Source organism: Trachemys scripta, chromosome 16 (assembly GCF_013100865.1).
Source record: "Trachemys scripta elegans isolate TJP31775 chromosome 16, CAS_Tse_1.0, whole genome shotgun sequence".
NCBI classification, from domain to species: Eukaryota; Metazoa; Chordata; order Testudines; family Emydidae; genus Trachemys; species Trachemys scripta.
Genome location: NC_048313.1, coordinates 20783724 through 20805343, shown reverse-complemented (window position 1 = coordinate 20805343; position 21620 = coordinate 20783724). Strand labels below are relative to the sequence as shown.

At 38.8% G+C, this 21620-nt stretch overlaps 1 protein-coding gene across 1 annotated transcript; it reads right to left on the bottom strand.

Annotated features, from left to right (window-relative positions):
- Positions 1-9346: 9346 nt before the first annotated feature.
- HOXC13 (homeobox C13) lies at positions 9347-12636 on the bottom strand. Its single transcript, XM_034792682.1, has 2 exons — positions 11982-12636; positions 9347-9631 (listed from the first exon to the last, which is right to left on the bottom strand). The coding sequence occupies exons 1-2, from the start codon at positions 12634-12636 to the stop codon at positions 9375-9377; spliced, it is 912 nt and encodes a 303-aa protein (XP_034648573.1). The 3' UTR covers positions 9347-9374.
- Between the last annotated feature and the right edge of the window lie 8984 nt (positions 12637-21620).

Below are 21620 nucleotides of genomic sequence, written 5' to 3'. Positions count from 1 at the left end.
TTCCGCGGGCCTGACCAAGAGCTTCTAGTTTATTGCTATCTGACATTAAACATAGTTAAACCTAAAGGTCCACCCCATTGGTCGGAGCGGGGTCACGTGGGCGCCAACTCGCGTTGGAGATAGGTGCCACCCACCCTTGGCAGTCGGAGGCAAAACAAAACATTAAGTTCTGCCTTTCGTTTTTATACGCTTTTTTTTAAAGAAAAAAATAATCATAAAACATTTTATAAAATAAAGCAACGGGTTTAAGCACCGGCCTGAGAAACCCCACGTACTGTAAAAATGTACATAGACATCATATCAAGATATATAAATGACACCCTTCCCCCAGCGGTAGTTAGGGTCCCTCCAACAGCTGGCAAAATTAATCAATTTTCTCATTAATTAGCCCCTTTATTAAGTAAAACCGTTGAAATTTACAATATCTCCCAATAAATTACTATTAGATATTGTGTCATATAAAGTTTACGGGCTCTTTAAGGAGACGAATGATTGGAACCGCAACAGGGTCATATTTACAGTTGATGGGATGAAAGAGTTTTAACATATTTGCAGCCCCTTAGATATTTTACAGGTTTATCTGGAACACTAGGAATGTTTCCTGCCCGGCATTCTGTACCGGGGAAAGGCGAGTTCCATCTCTGCTAGGGACAATCCTAAATTCAGGAATTACAAGCCTATAACTTCATCAATCCCCACTCGCTTTTGTTAATGATCCCTGCCGAATAGGCAAGACAAAAGAGGAAGAGGAAAATATCGCTCTTCCTCTGCCTTCATTACTGTAAAGAAAACTTCTTTACCGACAACTCCCACCGGCGCTCAGTAAATACAGAAATACACGGAAAAAAAAAAAAAAGAAAGAAATCCAGTTCTTAGCCCTCTTATAACGATATGTTGTGTATTCGTGACAACTAGGGTCTTCTTCACTCGGGGATTGCAGAAGAGAGTCGGTTGTAGGAAAATGCTGCTACCAGGAGATGTAAGACAGACATTCTTTGGGTATCTCAGTGCATAATAAATAGATTCGGAAATAAAGTATTATTTTAAAAGTCCGTTGTAAGGGACCCCGGACCCAGGAAGAGGCAAAGAGAAGACGCTTTAGCGATCGGGAAGGGGTTGGGGTTGTTTTTTTTTAAAGAAAAAAATATATATACAGGATTTTTTGATGTCTTTGGAATTTTCCCTGCTAGCAACTTCCAAGCGCAGTGACACCGGAAAACTACCGTAAAATTTCCTGTATAGGTAAAAAAGCTTTTAATGAACTAAAGTGGGAGGTGGTAGAAATGTTAAACACATAGGAGTTGAACGGCAGACCCCGAATTTTTGAGATTCTGTGGAGCACAAAACAAATGTCTTCTATTTGAGCGGCTACTAGAATACAGAGTCATTTCCCCCCAGGAAAATATTGAAGCTAAACTGACTTCTCCCAGCTCTGCAGAAAAATGACGTCTTAATCAAACATCGCATTTTCTTTGATAATTGTATTAAATGGTGAGCTCCAAAAATGTTCAAAAACCACCCTACACATGCCATATATACCCATGTATATATATATATATATGTAATAGGTGAATATGTGTGCCCCTATGTAGCCCCTCACATATACATAGTACACACAGTGATACATTCTACTGCTGGGTTTGTTTGATTGGAATGCAAGTTTAGTACATTTTTCAGCTTTCCAGGAATTATTTTCCAGGTATGGCTAAAAAGCTGCTTGAAATTTTTCCAAGTACAACGTTCTCGATTGAGAACATATTTTGAACGCTTTGCAACTGTGGAAGGTAATCGTTTATACGATGATGAGCATGTCATCTGGGTAGGTTGCCATATGAATCGGCTGTTTTATTTATTTATTTATTTATTTAAAGAAATATCCTTCTTATTTCTTGTCCTTTTTCCGCGAAATTCGCTATGAGGCGGTGCACGTAAGGAACATGGCTTTGTTCTCATTTAGCCGCCGATGCATCTTCAGTCATCCTCTTATCTCTGATTTGAACATTGTGCGGCAACCCCCAATGCAACGTGTCAAAAAGCAGACTATGGTATCCATACTGGGCTTTACCTCGAGTGAATCCAAAACTGCCCGCTAGAATCTCACCTAAGGGAATTTTGTTACTACTGAGATCAGTGCATTCAGAAAAATTATTTAAAACACTCTGTTAACTCTTCGCCGGACTTCCACATTAGGAAATGAGTTAACATATATACAGCGGGAAGCATAAATATATTCCCCAATGGCCTTCATTTCGAAACATGAGCAGATTTCTTCATTATATCATTTTGTAGTTGGAGAGTCAACGTCCCTTTTACAGTTATCAGACAGATCAACAGAAAATAAATACTTAGCGATTATTTATTAAAGCTGTTGTATTTCGACCATGATCTCTTTCCATGAAAGATACATTTTCAGTTAAAAACTAATGATTAAGCTTTTAAAACTCACTCCGACGGCTGTTGCAAAGCAATGTAATTACATAGTGTAGTGCTTAAAATAAAACATTCTAAATACCAGTTTAATATTTCTTAATTATATTACTAATTTAAGAAAGCGACAATCCATTTTACCAAGTTTATCCGAGTCTTCCCTAAGGACACATTGAAGAATTTTCAGATGAAGCCATGATTATTTTATTCTATTTTATTTCTACAGTCCTTAAAGAAATAACAATATCAGAACTAACCCCCCCCCCCAAAGCGTTCACAAAGTTGTTTTACCTTTAGTGAGAAATCACTAGGCCTTACCTCTTTAAAATCAACCCCACTGCAGGTAGAGACCTAGACACAAATATTTAATAATTTTCACCACGTTTATTTCCCTTCTTCCTCACACAGAAACTCATCCAAGCAAGGAAGTAGAAAAGGTTCACTTTAATATTACGGCACACGTAATATTAACCTAACTAGAAATTAGGAATAGCTACTTTGAGAGAGAGAGAGAGAGAGAGAGAGAGAGAGAGAGACGAAGCAAAGTGAAATCGCACCCAGGCAGTTCAAGGTCACTGTCTAGTGTAGTAAATAGGATCTACATTTTATGCAAATTAATGTCTCGAAAGAGCATCAGTCACTGCAAGTGGAAAGAAGAGGCAGAAAACGCCTTAACTTTTGGTTACACTTCTCTCCTCATGCACAGTCCTCCAAGTTCTCTTATTTATTAATATTTTATTATCTTTGGCAGTTCTCCGATTTCAAACCAGTTCTGTCCTAATGTGTGTACTTTGTGAAATAACATTTCCCTTACACTGCCTTGTTATTTCTTCTCTAAATATTCCACAGGGTTTATCTCAAGTGCGCCCTGCATTTGAATATACTCCTTTGTTTCCCCTGGATCCGTGTTTTAAAAATTAAATATGGCCCCCGTCAAGATATTTACATTTTAAGTTTAAAGAACTAAGCTATATCCCTCACTTTGCCCCAAGAAAGCATAAATAAACTTAATTCACTCGTGGAAATTTTCTATCCCAAAGATATTGCAGTAAATTGCATATTTTATTCTATTTTTAACAAGAGTGAAATAATCTAAAAATGTGACTTTTTGATTAGACATTTCTAGCAATTACTTTCTCTTTCTAGCTGAATTTCTTGCAAAACATGCTGGATGTTTAAGGAGTTAAATATCTTTGGTATTTAACTAATGAAAAGTTAGTTACATGGCCAGAAGAAAGAAATTAAAGAAAAATAAATTAAAAGAGGAATAAAATATGCACTGAATAAGGTAAATCTATAGGACTTTCCTTATTTCAATCCAGTTACATATAATTTAAATTACTGGAATTGGCTATTTCTGATAGGGAAAGTATTTTTACAAAGATAGGATAGTAAAATGGAATACATAGTGGTGAAGGGTGGGGGGGGGGATCAAAAGATCGAAGACTGTTCGATGTGTCTGTATAAAAATGTCCAGAGTTAGCTGTCCTTTGATTTAATTTAATTTAATATGCAGAATATTTGTGTTTGTTTTGATTTAAAAAATCAAGTTAAACGATTAAGAAAATCTACATAGCTCTTGTCTTCTCAGTGCACTTAATAGTTAAATGCTTATGATGCCACTACATTTTCCCCAACACTGCCAGCAGAGGATATCATTCTCCTACTGGATTAATGTAAACTGATGCCTACATCCTCTGTAAGGCAACTTCAGAAAAGTTTATTTTGTCCATGACGCTCAACTTTTCTCACAATCACAATTGGCGCTGCATACTGTCATTTCATGGCGTGGACCCTGTACCAACACGCCAGTTAATGTGCTAGGATTCAAGAGAATCTTGATAAATTCTGTTTCAGAGCGTGCAGAATGTTTTCAAACATATTTTATGTTCTTTACTCTTCATGTGGGTGGGTTGGTGGGTGGGTGAGGGTTGGTGGAGAAGTTAGGGCTAGAACAGGTTTGTTAAATCTTCCTATGGTGCAGTTGTCATCCAAATGAGTTTGAGATGCCCACGGACAGTAACTTTCATTCAAAGTGCATCATAATAAAGATATTAACTTTTCTATGTATATTTCTTAAAGGCTAATAAACCCATTGGCTTCAAAACCCTTTGTTACTGGGCTGAAACATATACAAGAGACATTTTATATTTCTAAATGAGCAGAAAACAAGAAGTTTGTGATAGATAGATAGATAGATAGATAGATAGATAGATAGATAGATAGATAGATATTAATTACCTTAAAGAGAATTACTTGACAAATACAGAGAGCAATTCCTTTTATTTTCCTCTTTTACTATTAAAAATATCTCAACAAAGACTGGAAAATGTCCATGTTCCAGATATACATTTATCATTATTCAACCCACTGACAATTATATTTACCTCAACATACAACTCAATGATGTGAAACCACATTTTCCCTCAAGACTAGCAATTTATTCTTCAAAAGTGAGTGAGCCAGAACTATGAAAACTGAAAATGGAGGAAAGGGGGGGGGGAAATAAGGAGCATTTCAGTATAAAGACCGTGGTTAAGAAGTTATTCAAACTACTTGATACAAAGGAAAGAAAAGACTAAACTTGTGAAACTTCCTTTTCATGCTTTTATTGTTGGTCATTAGCCCGTCTGTCTAGACTTCAAATGACACCTTTTTTTATCTGTAAACAGAAGCAGGGAATACTTAGAGAACTCTGACTGGTTGCCAGAAGATCAAGGCTGTGGTCTTCTTGATTAATATGTACGAAACTCATGATGTCAAGGTCAAACAGACCGCCTAGTCACGGTCAAGGGTAATCCAGAGCTGACGTCATGGCCTTCTGATCCGAGTTCCTTCATAAATAAATAAAATAATCAAAGATACCTCGGACGTTTGAAATCTGAAAAAAAGAGGCAAGTCTTGAAAGCTGAGAATGTGTGCGTTTGAAAATGTACACCAGAAATGGTTATCACAGAAAATAGTGAGGGACCTGCGTGTCTTTCTTTCTTTCTTTCTTTCTTTCTTTCTTTCTTTCTTTCTTTCTTTCTTTCTTTCTTTCTTTCTTTCTTTCCATTTTTCCATCGCAATCTTCCATACTTAATTACCTTGTAAGAAGGTGACCAGCTGTCCTGATTCACCCATGGTTGTTATTGTTGCAAGAAAAAAAAAAGGTGTGTGTGTGTGAATTCAAGCCTGTAGGGTCCTGAGGAATGTAAGAGGCACTTAAAAGTTACTTCGTTTTCGTTCTATTAGCCTCCAAAAACCGTCTCCTTAACTCATACGACAAAATTATATAGGAAAAAAATTGCACTCGATTAAATAGTCAATGAAAGGGTTAAAAGGCTTTTCGATCCATGACAGACCACTCGTCTTCTTTGTTGTTAGAAGGACCTGATTCTGATCTTACTTACACCGGTGTAAATCAGGGATAAGCGCATCAAAGGCAAGAGGGTTACACTAATGTCAAACCACTCTAAGTGGAGAGTGGTGACAGGCCTACACACCCAATGAGGACTTTGGCCCTATGACTGAGCATCCCCTGGATTACTTCCCGAAGAGCTCTCATCATCAGAATGGGACCCAATAAATTTATTCTTTGAAACTTCTGAAGACCCTAGCCCTTAACCGAGCACCTGAAATTTTGTCTGCGTTCACGAGACTCTGTTCTAAATCCATATTTTTATTTGAAGGGAGTGTGAAAAAAAGAGTTGAAATGAGGGACGCAGCAATTGGAAACACCCAGGGAAATGCTGAACATGATAGGAAAGCATCTATTGTCATAACATCTTCATTATCCATCGTCCAAACCAATTTTAATTTACATGAGCCAGGCCCTTTGTATGACAATCCCGCACGTTTTCTTTTTTCTTTTGCTTATTATATAGTCTTTATACCCAGTGAGATAGATAGATAGATAGATAGATAGATAGATAGATAGATAGATAGATAGATAGATAGATAGATAGATTTTTCAANAGATAGATAGATAGATAGATAGATAGATAGATAGATAGATAGATAGATTTTTCAATCAGAATTAATAGGGACTGAAGCTTTAGGTGAAAAGGACTTTAAGAAGTGGAAAACTTCTCACAGGAATCCCTAAGAACACAAAAAAACAATTAACCAATCTGGTTAAATATAAATTACAAATCTCTCCCCGAGCCTCATAACTCCAATGAAGGCTATAGAGTTCTACACTTCTTTCCGTGAACAGCAGGTCTGAACCGGCACTGTCTAGGTTGTGTTTTGATAGATCAGCACAAGTATCAGTATCTACATGATATATCAGTATCTATCCGCGCGTACATGCGTCTGAAATGAGTGTGGTTTTATACGACGCACACCCACCCTTAAAGAAAATGCTTTAAAAGATGAATTTGGAAAGTGTGTCCATGTTAAACCCGAAGTCCGAACAGTGCTTAGATACAGACTTCATAACATTTCATCTGCGGCCTAGGTAAATGGAGGTGCATTTTCAATAGGTGTCTATTATTAAGATAAGCGAGGGGCATATATATGTATATATGTACACAAACACATACAAGGGTTGATATCTATCTATCTATCTTCACATTTCCTTCCAAATTATTCCTTCCTATATAAGCAATCACCCTCACGAAAAAAAATCATCAGCATTATATCGGAAATAAATATGGAAAAGCCTATGTAATTACCTGGAATAAACCATTTCAGGAATGGCCGCATGTTTAAGAAAAGTTATCCTCTGTTCGTTCACACACCTGATGGAGGAAGATTTTGAGCGATGAGAATGACCGAATATTTATTTCAACTCAAGAACCCCTATTGGCATTGTTCCATCTCCTCCTTTATAAAATACGGCCAGTGATCACATAAACTCTTGTGGAATGTTCCATGCCTATAAGTATACTTGGAGGTACCTTTAGAAACTTTAAAATATGTGATAGAATTTCAGTATATTGGGTTTCATGAACGCCGTGTATATATGCGTTATTTACTTAGTTTAATCAGCACATGCATTTAAATAGTGCTCGCGTTATTTTAATACAAGTGCTGATATATATAAATCAGGTATCATATCTATATCTAGATATGTACATACAGATTCTTTGTATATATACATTCTATACATTCTACATATACACACCCCCGTTCTATTGCTTGTTTCTGGCTTTCATACCCTTTAAATGTAACTATATATACACTAGTTAATATTCATTTAAGCAGAAATAACATTGTTTTAGGTTACATAACTTTTTGTCTTTTCCTTTGACAATTTAACGAGGTAATTAATTTTAATGGATATTAAGGTATATTGTGACCCGCCTATGGAAACAAATTACTGTGCAATATTTTTAAAAAGCTTTCTTCATTTAAAGTAGCTCACTTCTGAAAGTATACAACGTTCCAAGACAGCCTTTTACCTGGCATATTAAACAACGCAGCCAGGCTACGGATTACGATCTTGCCACTTGTTTAGTAACAGTAAGGCAGGGTTTAGATTTTTATCTCTGAACGGGGTTGAGTCAAACTGGTTTAGCAAAAGACACCTTTTGAGCAAAGCATTCTCATAGTGAGTATGTGGAGCTAGGTTACAAGCATTTTCAAAAAATCTTCTCCCCCGCTCCCTGGCACAGGAATACAATTGCTGCCCAAGGAAGAAAATGATCGGAGCCTTTTCCCCTTTCCCCACTTCTAAACGGCACCCCTTCTGCTTGATTTAAGCATATTTTTTCATCCCATTTACCACTACTCCTTTACCCCTTTGAAACAAACTTATATCATATTCCTTCGAGATAAGGCATCAGAACACAATTTCTTATATTCCCATATTCTGGCGTCTAGGTGTTGACTCCTTTAATGCACTTCTGCTCTTCATACACATTTCAAAATGCACCCTTCTGGCAGTTTTCCTATCAGGTTTTAGCCTTGGGGCGTCATTCTTTTCAAGCTGTTTACTTTGGCGTGAGGTTACAATGGTGTAAATCCCAAACTCTCTGATTTTGCCTTGAAAGAGTTAAATAGATACACATATATGTATAAATACCCATAATAACATCTCGGCAGCAATCCATTCTCAAAGCAAAAATGATATTTATTTTAAAGAAATGTGATCTGCATTCAGTACATATCATTTGGACACCACACTATTATATACATATACAAGACATACAAAATGATCGCTTTTACATATCGAAAGAACACTGTCGATAATGAGCCGATTTACATGGGGGGGGGGAAGCGAGGGGAACAAACCAAACCAGTGTCAATATGGGACACTTTCCAGATTGTCCGCGAAAAAACAGACATTCTAGTTTGATGGCGGAGATATATAAGCCCCAATGAGAACTTACCCTCAAAAATGTATTATATAGCAAGTCACTTTCATTTCCTGGGTGACCTAAATTAGTATTTGTTATTTTTGCAAGTGATACAGAATAATCATAATACTAAAAATATTCTCTTCGCACGATAGCAGCCTTATTTTTAGGGGGTCCTGTGCGGCGAAAGGATATTCAGCTAATGTAACATGACAGGCTTCTGCTATAGGGACGAGGCTCTCCATACATTTGACATCAGTGCGTGAAATAGCCAGAGATATGAAAGGTTGTGCACTGGAGAACTTGCGGGGGGGGGGGGGGGGGGGGGAGGGCGGGGCTAGGCGATTATACAGAATTACAAAATAACATTCAGGTTTCATGTCTTTGAAACATAACAAATCTACATTTGCATTTAATATACTGTACACGGTTAACGTTATCGATGGATGCTTGAGGGCAATTAGATATTCACAGTCGGCGGACAGTAGAAGAGGGCAGAGGAATAAACTAAAAATGCTGTTTATTTCTTTGTTTTGTTTTGAAATAACCAATTGAATCATCAAAGAGTTCGAATGTATGTTATTATTATACAGACGTATCAGATAAATATTCGCATGTGTTTCTTTCTGTCTTTCCCCCCCTACCCCCTCAAACATTTCTTTGTCAGGTAGCGTGAAGGTGAGGTGTCTTAGATTTGCTAACTACCTTTTTCTCTTTGACCCTGCGGTTCTGGAACCAGATAGTGACTTGGCGTTCAGAAAGGTTGGTGGTAGCCGAAATTCTCCTTCGCTTCTCTTTGGTAATGAATTTGCTGGCTGCATACTCCTTTTCTAGTTCTTTCAGTTGGATTTTCGTGTAGGGGACCCTTTTCTTCCGGCCCCTACGGTAGCTGCTCACTTCTGGCTGGAGAGGTACCACATCTGCAAGATGAGACAGATAAAGCAGTTACATAGTTCTACTCCCTGGGACCGGATGGAGGAGAAAGATAGACAGAAAGGGGAAGGAGGACTAACTCACTGAGAAGAATATCAATAGATTATCGTGGAAAAAATGCTGGTATTCCAGGAGATATTTTCTAGGTGGGTTTTCACATATAAACAAGGAGCATCAATTAATTTATCAAAATATCATGCAATACAAATCCAATGGACATTCATACCAGGTAAATTTTAGGTGTGGTTTTAAAGTTTCTCCCTTCTTTTTTTTTTTTAACCTCCAGTAGACTTTAATATCTCGCTTTACCATTACTACCAGACAGCGGGGTACCTGCAGTCATTAATTATAAAATTAATGACTGCAGGTACCCCGCTGTCTGGTAGTAGTTTTATGGCTCAGCACGATAGATCGCAGCACTTTGGACAAACAAATAGTTCCTTGCTGTGGACTCTGTACCGCCTGTCTTCTGCAGCGCGGGTACCATTTGCAATCTGAAAAAGCTTGGACTCTGCTCGACATCAGCTGTTAATTTGCAGGTTGGGTTGATGCATTTTTTTAAAAAAGTGACATGTTATCTTGGTTCTCTCCTTTCTTGAGAAGCACCAAACTATTAAGAAAGATTACCCCCTGCGATTATACCAGAGATTCAATGAGAATCTGAACGCGTGCAGAGCTCGCATAGTCACTTTTGCCTTATTCTAAGGCTGTTCGCATCCAGACCTCAGTAATGAATCGCATTCGGGCTTTGCACTTGCAAACCACAATCATTTAAAAAAAGAATTCCAGATATGAGATGATAAAAGGCGCCTTATCTCTGTAAGGGTGACAAAGACACTAAACCAAGAGTCGCAGACTATTCAGCGCAAACTCCGTTCCATCACGAATTTAGGCAGGTATCCAAAGTCCATTGTTATAATTGACAATAATGGATTTAAGAAAACAACAACACAACACCGTCTTTCTCGAACATTTTGCACAGCTGTTCTCTTTATTGTTTGCTATAAGAATGACAGCTCCAGTAACATCTACTAAGGACTTCTATAAAGGCCCAAAGATACAGTAATAGGAACCCCCCACACACATACTCCGCCCATGGAAATTCTCCATAATTTATCAGTACAGCCCACAAATGAAACGGGGATCAGTGAACCCATCATCCAAAAAAATCACTTATAGGTGAGTAGACTCTCTGCCTTCACCGCAACCCCCCTTCAAAAAGCACGCACATATTTCTATCCAGAAGGTTACACTCTCCTGAATGTTATCTATAAAGAGTTCAGTTTTCTCCAGGTTTGGCAAGTGGATCTCTGCCATCAGGTTTTCACACAAAATACTATATCTAGGAAAGAGAAGAATCTGCTAGCCAGCTATTTCCCTACCAGTACTTAGATATTTTTTGTTGTTGTTCTAAACAGGAAAAAGAAAGCATTTTAATCAATGTTTCCAAAAGAGCCATTGAAACCCAACGATCTCTAAAAGGGATTTCGGAGATTCCCCCTCCTTCTTCCTTCATTCAACCCGGTTAAAAAAAAACCCTGCATTATGCCACATCATTCTACTTTATTTTCTGGCTGCCTATCTGGCCTCTCTGTTACCATTGCTGAGAAATAAAGCCGGGTTCAGGTACCCATACATTTCCAAGATGAATGCTCTTTGGGTGTGGGACACAAAATCTTCAGTTCTGCTTTACTGCAGTGCATTCATTCAGATCGCCAGGCCTTGATATTAATTGCGAGGAAGGAGCCCTGTAAGAGGCGGTGATATTTATTTCCTAAGCAGCAAGAGAGCAAGGCGGAGGAGATTCTCCCAAACTCACAAGCTTTCCGGTTGCTTTGCACGCTGTAACTCATACAAGACTTCTAACTAGAGGAAGGGGGAATCATTGCTCTGTTTTTTGTTTGTCTCACCCCATTCCCCTAACAAGATTCATTTGTCACTTGACACCAATTTCTGTAATTGCAGCATGATTTACTGTACCATTACAAGCCATCTAACATTTCTAGGGAAAGATTAGGAGGTGAGCCGGCACTTTTACGCTGCCTGCGTTCGGAAACTTGGGTGGAAGATAAAAAGAAAATTTTAAAAACATAAAAAACAGAGGCAGACCCAGCTGGGTGGGGCGACGCAGGGGAGACAAAAAAAGGAAAGGAAACTGACACACTTACTTTTAAAGCAACCTCAAGCTCACGGTATGTATTTTGATCTAAGCATGATTGCTTCACCTTCTTACCCGTACGTGTTCATACACATAGTACTGCACAGAAGGCATTCCAAAGCGATTTTTACCTGGCGGTTAGTAAGCAGACAAGCATGCCGGAGCTCAGAATACCCTACCTGGGAAAGGTGACTTCCAGAGATGGGTAGACTGTGACTGCTCTTTGGAGCAATAGACCTGCCCATCCCAACCATTGGAAAGAGCCCAGTGCTGGTATCCTTCCATGGGAAGCAAAGCGTCATGCCTCGGCTCGGGGTGGCCACTAATACCTGGCACAACTGACACGTCCAAGTAACCAGGGACCGCCTGGTAGGAGCTCGCAAAGCTGGGGTAAAAAGCAAACTCTTTGGCCCTTGAAGGTAGTTCTTCGCTGGGGATGGAACTGCTGGGTTCGGGGTACTTTTCTGCCGGGTGGTAGGAACAAGGTTTTTGTTGTAAGTTCACGTTGTGGGAATGAGACAATCTGCACCCATAATAGCTGCCTCCAAAGGGGTAGCCGTAGCCCAGCGTGGCGTTGGAAGAAGCTGGTGGCGGAGGGCACTGCCTGGCAGCTTCCGGAGCGGGTATATCCGTGTAGACAGAACCCTGGTGAGTCCCAATGGTGCTGGAATGGCGACCCAAAGTTATTATATCCCTGCAGTGGCTCGCTGGGCAGTTCCCACTTAGCGCCTCCATGGCTGGGGTTTTATTCTGGTTATTTTCATTCGGGTTTTCCTCATACACGTACATAAAGGTATCCGCCCAGCGTGGATGCAGGATCAGTGAAGTCGTCATATCATGGTCTGCCTGCGCTTTTTAAAACTCGACTTCCCAACCAGAGACACCTAATTTCCCCCACATATTGTTTACGCAGGAGCATGCGCAGAGATGGGTCCCGTTCATTAAGAAATCCTCCGGGCCACGTGACCTGCAAATAGCTCTCAATAAATCTGGCCCGGTCACGTGTTCCTCAGCCAGTCCTATCTGCTAGTCCCTCCTGGCTTTGGGAAAGGAAGAGGCAGCTCCCATTGGCTGCTTCTGGGACAGAAACAGAAATCTTTAAAGGCAATGGGTGACACCCACTGACTGTAATAAAGGAAAGGACTAAATAAGGGGAATGGGAACTCAATATTTGGCCGACACAAAGAGCTGGGCTTAGACATGACGTTGTATTCTAACTGCCTTCAAAAATCTCAGGGATATATATATGTATATCCCTGAGATTTTTATATATATATATATATATATATATAAAACTCGACTGGGAACATTTTGAAAGTAAAATATCATAAAATAAAACCGGCCAGTGGATGTGATCTCACTGAAGTGTTTCATTCTTTGCTTGCATGCCTTGGGGGCTAAGGAATGAGACGGCTCCTTTATTAGGTGGGAGCTAGATGGAAAAAAATATATAAACACCAGCACCATCAAAAGGAAAATGGAATGAAGGAGGGGGAAAGGATCTCTGATCTCAATAGTAGAATATTCTTCCTTCCCTCCCCATTGCCCATAGATTTCTAACAGACTAACAGGACTGGTCGGTCTAATAGTTTAGCCTTCCCTGGTAAACCTTCTTGGGCTTTATTTTTAATTCTTCAAACGCTTTTAATGTTGTTGTCCGCTGGGATATTAGGTGAAAGAAAGACCTCGACTTCACTGTAACGCGTGTGTAATCCATTCCCTTTCTGTGTATTTGTATGTGTGTGTGTGAGCGGGGTAAGTAATAATTGGTCCGTTTGCTTCAAAATCAGGGTATACAAACTATACATGTGATTGATCATCACTTTCAAAATATTAGAAAAGAATATCTGGCTTTGGACGAAACATGGGATTTGCGAGGTTTAACCTGTTGTATATTTCTTTGCCAGGTGCCTTTCTATTCCCCCCTCCCCCCAGCTATTTTCCTAGTATTAAACCCAGCTACCACGAGAAAACCCAACGTAAGATTGTAATAATGGATGCCTCCAGAACGCTTTATCCTCTTGTTTCTTCTATTAATCCAGACTAATAATACTTAATCTTTCGTGCTGAACAAACTGGGAAGGTTTTAAGGGGATTGGCCGCGATTATATTATCAGATCCTGTTATGAATGTTTAATACTTCAGTAATAAATATTGTAGCAACAATGTGGGTTATGGAACAAAGGGGAGCAGGTCTAATGGTCCAGTGCTGATTTGTGTGTGAACATAAAAGACAATAAATACAACTAGAGTTTATAAAACGTAAACAGGATCCAAGATAGATGGATTATAATTAAACAGACGAAATAGAAGAATAGCAAATTACTTGGCGAGAGATTGATGGGAAGATGCTTATGTGGTCTTGTCCCCCTCCCCTCCCTTGGAGAGCAAAGTTCCCTAACTTCATTTCTGAGAAGTGGGTCATTTCAGTCTTCATTCTTGTAATGAGGGGAAAGAATGTGAATTTAGGTGTGTGAAAAAGTAACAAGAAACTCATGCTGATTCCCCCCTCCCAAAAAAATGATAAGAAATAACTCACAAAGCAATTCAGTGTAATAGGAATAAGAAAGCCGCTGGAGAAAGTTAGACGAGGTTTTTCTTTTCATTTTTAGAAGATGGGGACTCTAATCACCCAGCCCTGGCTTTTCTGCATTATCCCCCACTTTTAATGTTACCCAAGGTTTTTAAAAGAGGATATTCCTCCTCCGGGGAATTTTTGCATTCTGGAGTTGGTCAATTGAATGTTCCTGAATGAAACAGTCAGACAGAGACATAAAATTCCATATCTGAATTAGCTGTGTATTGTGTATGTAAGATTTTAAAAGACCAAAATTACAATAATACATGTATCAAATAAGTATTATTTATTCACGGTATATGTTCTATAGCTTACATACCATGTTAATTGCGGGGTTTTTTAAACACCCATTTTCGGAGAGTTCTTTGCAGCTTTTCAGTAGCATTTTTTCCTTAGTAAGTCGCGTGAAGTCTTTTCACCATTAAAAAAGAATCTATAGGAAGTTAAAAAACAAATATTCCAATAACTCAAACCAATCAGAAAAGTAGCATTTCAGGGGAAGATGTGTAAGCTGCGCTTTTAATAAACTTTAAGTTTTCCTACGGGAACGCCATGTCGTCGAAAGGGATTTTCAGAAATCCTTGCCTAAAGTTTTTTTTAAAAAAGTCGAAGTCCAAGGTCAAGGCAAAATAGACAACCCAGTTCCTAATCAATGTCTAGACAGACAAGAATGAACTTCACATATAACGTCTAAATGACTTGCAAAGTCCCCGAGAAAGTATCAGTCCACAAGAATTATTCCTGCTTGCTCTAGGAAAGAAATCCGGGATGCGACACCTTGAAAGGATCAAAACTATTTAAAAAACATAGGCAAATATACCAGCGTGAATTTTTTAAAATGAAAGATTAAATACATGGACACACACACACGAAAATCCGTACACTTTACATTCCATTGAATGACTTCACTTCATCTAGAAACCTCCAGGAGAAAATACCTCCGTGGTTTAGATGGTTGATGGATATAAAAGCAACAAAAAGGTTATACATAATTTGAAAACTGTTTTTCCCCCCGCTGCGCGAGCAAAAATCCAATTCGCCTTACCAAAGGACCTTACCCATTTGCCACCCTTTATTTTTGAATATTGTCTGAAATAGTTAACATTTTGTAGCTTAGGTCCTGTCTATGGGGTGTGTAAGGAGGATTAAATGTTACATTTTAAAGATTGATTATAAGCATAATAGAGGCATAATATATCATGTATTATAATCGAGGGAGAAATCAATTGTTGAACAGAGTGCGTACCAAGCGCAGAAGAAAACCAGTGTATAAACATTAAGGATTTAAGGTATACTTCTTCAGTAAAGCAGGCAAAGTAATAAATACAAATAATAGAGCGATCTTTTCCAGGTTTATGTAAGGGCATTTACAGTTCCTATTTCAATGAAATATAGATTTAATTAAACGCTGAATTTTACAATTCAATTTATTATTGCGTGTTGCAGACAGAAAATTAGGACAACAAGGTTGGAGGGCGGGGGTGAAGGGACTCAGAAATTCTCCGGCTCAGGGTCCAGGAACACAATATCCCAATTAAACTGTGATTTCTGAAAACTGCAAAAGAAAGCAGGAGAAAGAAAAAGCCCAACTTTTCGGGAAGGAGGTAAGGTTTTTCCAAAGCAGTTTATGTCGATCATCTTCTCTCTGTTCACTTTGGAGCTGCATTTCCATTTCAGACAATTGCTCAGTGCTATCTCATTTAAACGGGCTGATTTGTCTCAGATAGCAAGCTGTGGATTGATCGCCAAGAGTAAATTCTAGTGGGTTAATTAAATTAAAACTGCTCAGTAACCTTTACGCCCCCAAATATGGAACTGCGAAGCCTAGTGCTGACCATAAATAAAAATCTCCAAAAGAAAAATGAGCAATTAGAAATAAAAGCAGATATGTGCCCCATAGAATTCATTGGGCGGTAGGCTGCTGTTCTGTTTTTTTGACTGCTCTCCAGTCAATTTTCAGAATTTTCTGATCAGAAAAATGGCAGCAAATGTTGCAAAATCGAAACAGCTTGACTTATGACCTCACATCATCATCATCTTCATTATGTATAGAGCCTTGAACATTTTGGTTAAATACCATGTCTTATGACGGAGAATATTTTTGACTTTTAACAAGGGGCGATTCCTGGTAGGTAGGTACAAATGGACCTAAAGAAGGAAAGAAACTAAATGAAGTAGCTTCAGTCACTGATAAAAACATGAATTCTTTTGATCAGGCTTCTCTGGTTTCTTATGTATTGGGGCTTCAGGGAGAGCTCCTGGGCGAGGTTTTTTTAAATTATTTTTATTCTTCTTATGATTTTATTTTACCAGTAGAAAAGAAATAATAGCCAGATGAATTTCACAATCCATAGAAAAGTAAATAATATTCTTTTAGCTGGTACAATGCTGCTTTGCAAGAACTGAGAATTCAAGATAGTCCTCAAATGATTCCATACCAAGATTTGATCCCGTTTTGTTTTAGTTCAGCATGCCTTCCACTAGGCATTAATTTTGGAATTTCATTTATTTTCCCCTCCAAAAGAAATATGCTGGAAATAAACACATACTGTTGCAGATGGACAAGGTATACTTTAGTTTTCAACGAGAGGGTTTAATGTTTCAATGTATTATGCTTATTAAATAGCAAAGACTTGCAAAACTTTTAAAAAGACAGATTTTTGAGTGGATGTACTTTCTGTCCAATGGCTACAGTATTCATGAAAATAATGATCTATTTTATGAGTCCATAGCTGAAAAAGGCCCACAGAAAATACACACCTACATCTAACATAGTCTTCAGTTACGTATTGCTTTCTCAGGCAAGGAAAATGATGGCTAATAAGAAATGTACAAACAGCAGCAGATCGTCATAAAACTATCTGTAATTATTCATCCCTTCAAGAAAAACGAATTGGGTTTGATGAGATAGAAATAAAAATAAAGGGTCTTTGTTTCAATTTAGGATTGAAAAAGGCTAAGAAGAAATTAATCAATATACATCCCTCCCCCCCCCGCCACACACACACTTTGTGTTGAGATCTGAAAGATTTTAAATCTCCCTGCACTTAGGTACATTGATGATTTGTGAGTGCTTTGTGCAAACGTTCTTGCCTTGTGGCTTCAGAAAGTTACACATCCACAATACATACAATGAAGAATGGCAAATATATTCTTTACATTACAGAGAAATCAGCTGGATTTTTGTCAATGTCTAAAAACCCCAATATAATGTCAAATAAAATATATACATAGGCTTAGAAGGAGATCTTGCATTTCCATCATGTGTTTAGGGCAAAAAGGAGGTGGTATAATCATAGGGTTTTGAGCCACAGGGGAAAATAGAATTCGTGGTATGCAAAAATTTGGAATCAGTATATAATTTTCCCACTGGCGTATCAAATGTAGTCAACAAACTATGACATTGCATTTAATGGTCTATCAGGGATTTCTAAGAAAAGCTTTCCCATGCTATCTCTAATGTACTTTGTATAAATAATAGCCAAAGTTGAAATACCTTTCCAGACTTTTGGGAGAGTTCTCTGTTTCATTACATTCTCAAGAAAATTAACGGTCTTGTTTCTTTCAGTTCCTGGTTGAATTAGTCTAACTATCCGGGAATTTGGGGTTGTGTCCAGGGTTTAGAAGCTTTGTGCCTTCTGGAAGGGTCGTGATCAAAGTATGAATACAATTAAAAAGAATCCTTTTGAGATGCTTGACAGAGGTTTAAAAAGAATAACCTCAAACAGATCTACCACAATCGCCTAAAAATCTTGTCTTCGACTGGAGGTGCTCCCAGATGCCAGACTCAGAATACATAAAAATATCATTAATTTGTTTTAAATGATTGGGCATCATTTGAGGAAGGGAATTTTGTGAAATAGGGGAGCAGGTTACTTTCCTCCGTGTTGGGCCAAACTGGTTTGAATGGAAGTGGGCCAGGACTGACTGTAACCTTATGTGATCCTGTCTTTCCTTCTCGGAACTGCTCATGCTCTTGCAACCTGCTTTAGCAGATGCAGAGTGAGATGATTTCATATAGGCCACTCGTATTTTGTGGTTGATAGCTTGCTTTCAATATAATAATTTTCTTTAGGAATTAATGGATGTATATATTTATTAAAATATAAGTCGCTTCTTTGTGCTTCTTCCCCAACCGCGAGTATCATCCTTGCCAACTTTTCTTCTTATATTCTATCATGAAATCCTCCCTCTAGGACCTTATGCTTCAAAACGCGGGGCGTCTTAAAAAGTTTCTACCACTAGGAAATGCTTGGTGGAGGGACTTTTAAAACCAAGTCTCCATTTCTTCTCCTCTTCCATCTCCAGTCGTGCGATTTTTATTCACGGTGCCTTTCATTTTGGGCTCCACTTTCCCCCTGCCTCCTTCGCTCCCCGCTTCTCCCTACACCTCCTGGGCGCGACCTGGGAAAACAGATAAATAAACAAAATACCTCTTTGTCATAATAATCTGACACATCACAACCAATATGACAACCGCCTCCCAAATGGAGCTTCGCGCACTTCTTTGCTCTTGCTGTGTGGAAGCCCTTACAGAGCACGTCCAGGGGAGAGCTACCGAGTGTCAACAGGCGTCTGCATGAAGACAACACCTCCATCTCCCTGCATTCTGCCCCCCAGACTAACTGTACTCATCCCCCCTTCCACCCTCCTCTTGATATGTGGGTCTCATCGACGGGACAAAAGACTGTGGGGAAAGAGGGGTTATTTGCAAGGCTAGGGGGCGGGGAATATCTAAAATACACAGGTCCTGTGAATTCGCCCTCCTGTCTTCTTTTTAACACAGCTCAGATAAAGCAGGTAGGAAATGGTTCAGAGGCAGACAAATAAAATACCTCCTTCCATTTAGGGCCTTGTCTCATCGGAAGTCCAAGTTCAATTCCAAGTTAAAAGAGGCGGTAGCCTACACCACTGACAAAGAGACGGGGCCGTGTTGGTCGTCTTTGTGTCAACAAGATGATCACCAGAAAGGGCTTTTATAACTTTTCATCATTTTCTCTGCAAATTCTTCAGAGGGAGCGAAGGAAATCCGGGTACCTTGCGGTCCTTTACAGCCCCACATCACTTTAGAAGTAGACACTTCTTTCTACTTTATTTTAAAACCAAGCTTTCAGAAATCTAGAGGAACTTTTGATTCTGGAATTTCAATGATTTGGAGTTTGGTTTGATTTATTTGTTTTTCCCCCATCCTGATGCCAACATAGTTCAAGATGCATTTCGAAGGACAAGACTGCTTCGAAGCCAGGACCAGTCCAATGTAAGAAAACTCAAGTTCTCCTCATTATACAGCAGCTTGATATACCAAATATTACTCAAAGTCAGTTGTGTTAGAAATATGTAGGAGTGTGTGTCCCCCTCCAAAACCCCCCCACTATATTTATTTTTGTCCACTTAATGTGAAAATGAAGTATCTTGGGGCTATTTTTGAAATAATCGACTAACCAACTAGTGTGAAATATTTCCAGAGTTCATTTACATTTAATGTGAAAGCAGAAAGTAATATAGAAGTTAATAAAAAGAACGAGGAGTACTTGTGGTACCTTAAAGACTAACACATTTATTTGGGTTCTCTGTGTATATATAACTTCCTACTGAATTTTCCACTGCGTGCATCCGATGAAGTGGGTTTTAGCCCACGAAAGTTTATGCCCAAATACACGTGTTAGTCTCTAAGGTGCTCCTCGTTCTTTTTGCGGGCACAGCCTAACACGGCTACCCTCTAATAGAAGTTAATGGAGATATACTATTATGCGTTATATATAAAATATGTGTCGGAAAATAAGCGGCAAAAGAAACGTCTCGCTGCAACGGAAGAACGTTCTGCTCCTAAAACTATTGACTCTCTCTAAACTTTTTTTGTGGTAGAAATTTTCGGTGAGGATCTAGCAATGACAGCACGAAAAGTAAGACGTACTAAAGCTAAAACAGGAACATCCAGGGGGTTAACACGGAAATCCCTCCCCCTCCCAACCCAAAATTTGTCTCCAGGTTTTATTCCCATTCTCCACCGTTCAATCTCAATATGCTTTTAGCTTCTTCATCTCACGCCCGACTTTTTATCTGGAAAGTAGCAATATTGATAATAAACACAATGTACCGTTAGCCGTAGGATTCTAGAGCCCGGTAAGCTAGGAGGTTGTAGTCTTATTTTACAAAGTAAAAGCCGCCAAGAATATTTTATTTTAACTATTAAGGGTAAAACAGTGCAACAGTTTCATGCTTAGTTACATTTTACCACTAAATACCCATGTTAGGAAAAGTTTAATGGTTCTCTCCCAGAGAGAGAGAGAGAGAGAGTTTTCAACAGCTCCCCAAATTTGCACAAAGTTCTCAATAGTCCTGTCTTCAGTTACAAGAAAAAGGGTATTTTGTTCAATATTGTATTTAAAAAGTGACAATTCCCCCCTCCCCTTCGCCTATTTGCTGTCATGCCCTCTTATTCACATAACGTGATATTTCATCCTAAATAAATGGCTCCAGATCTTAGCATATTGCCAACCCAGTCCATCCCCCTGCAGCAGAAACTCATAAGTAACCCTCTATGCTTCTTGCGTGTATAAGCACACTATGCTCTGTATGCGGTCACCAATTCAAATATAGGTGGAGAACACTTACAGATGCTTCATTGTTGTTATTATCGGATGCCCAATGTGTATCCAGATTACCTGTCACTGTGGCTCTGATTAATACGAAATGGCCGTTGAATAAACTAGCGTCTTAACTGTACCGAACTAAAATAAAAATATATATTTGAATAATTGTTGGGGGAGGGTAAAAAAGATGGTGGTGGTGGGGATGGCCTTGATAAGTCCTGATCAAAGTAAGTTCAAAACATCAGCGAACTGGAAAAAATGTTAAATCGGAGGGTTACTAGAACTTTGTCCCAAGATTCATCTGTTTAGTCTAAAATAAAATCTATTTTTTCATATATTCCAATGCCAGAAGTGATCATTGTGATCATTTAGTCTACCCCCTGTATAACATAGGCCAGAGAATTCTCAGAGCACATAAAAAGATCTTCTAAACATTTTGCACTCTTTTCACTTTCAATGCAGGTGTGTGTGTGTGTGTGTGTGTGTGTGTGTGTTTGTGTGTGTGTGTGTGTGTGTGAGAGAGAGAGAGAGAGAGAGAATATGTGAATGTAAGTATAAATATATACGTGTACGTTTAAAAAAAATAGCTAGCTAGCTATCTGCATTCTTTTCTTGTCACTTCCAACGCCCCTGTGTACACACGCATA

Coding starts and splice junctions, on each gene's coding strand:
- HOXC13 (XM_034792682.1), bottom strand. CDS start 12,636: ATGACGACTTCACTGATCCTGCATCCACGCTGGGCGGATACCTTTATG. Junction 9,632..11,981: donor CTGGAAGTCACCTTTCCCAG/GTAGGGTATTCT, acceptor CTCATCTTGCAG/ATGTGGTACCTCTCCAGCCA.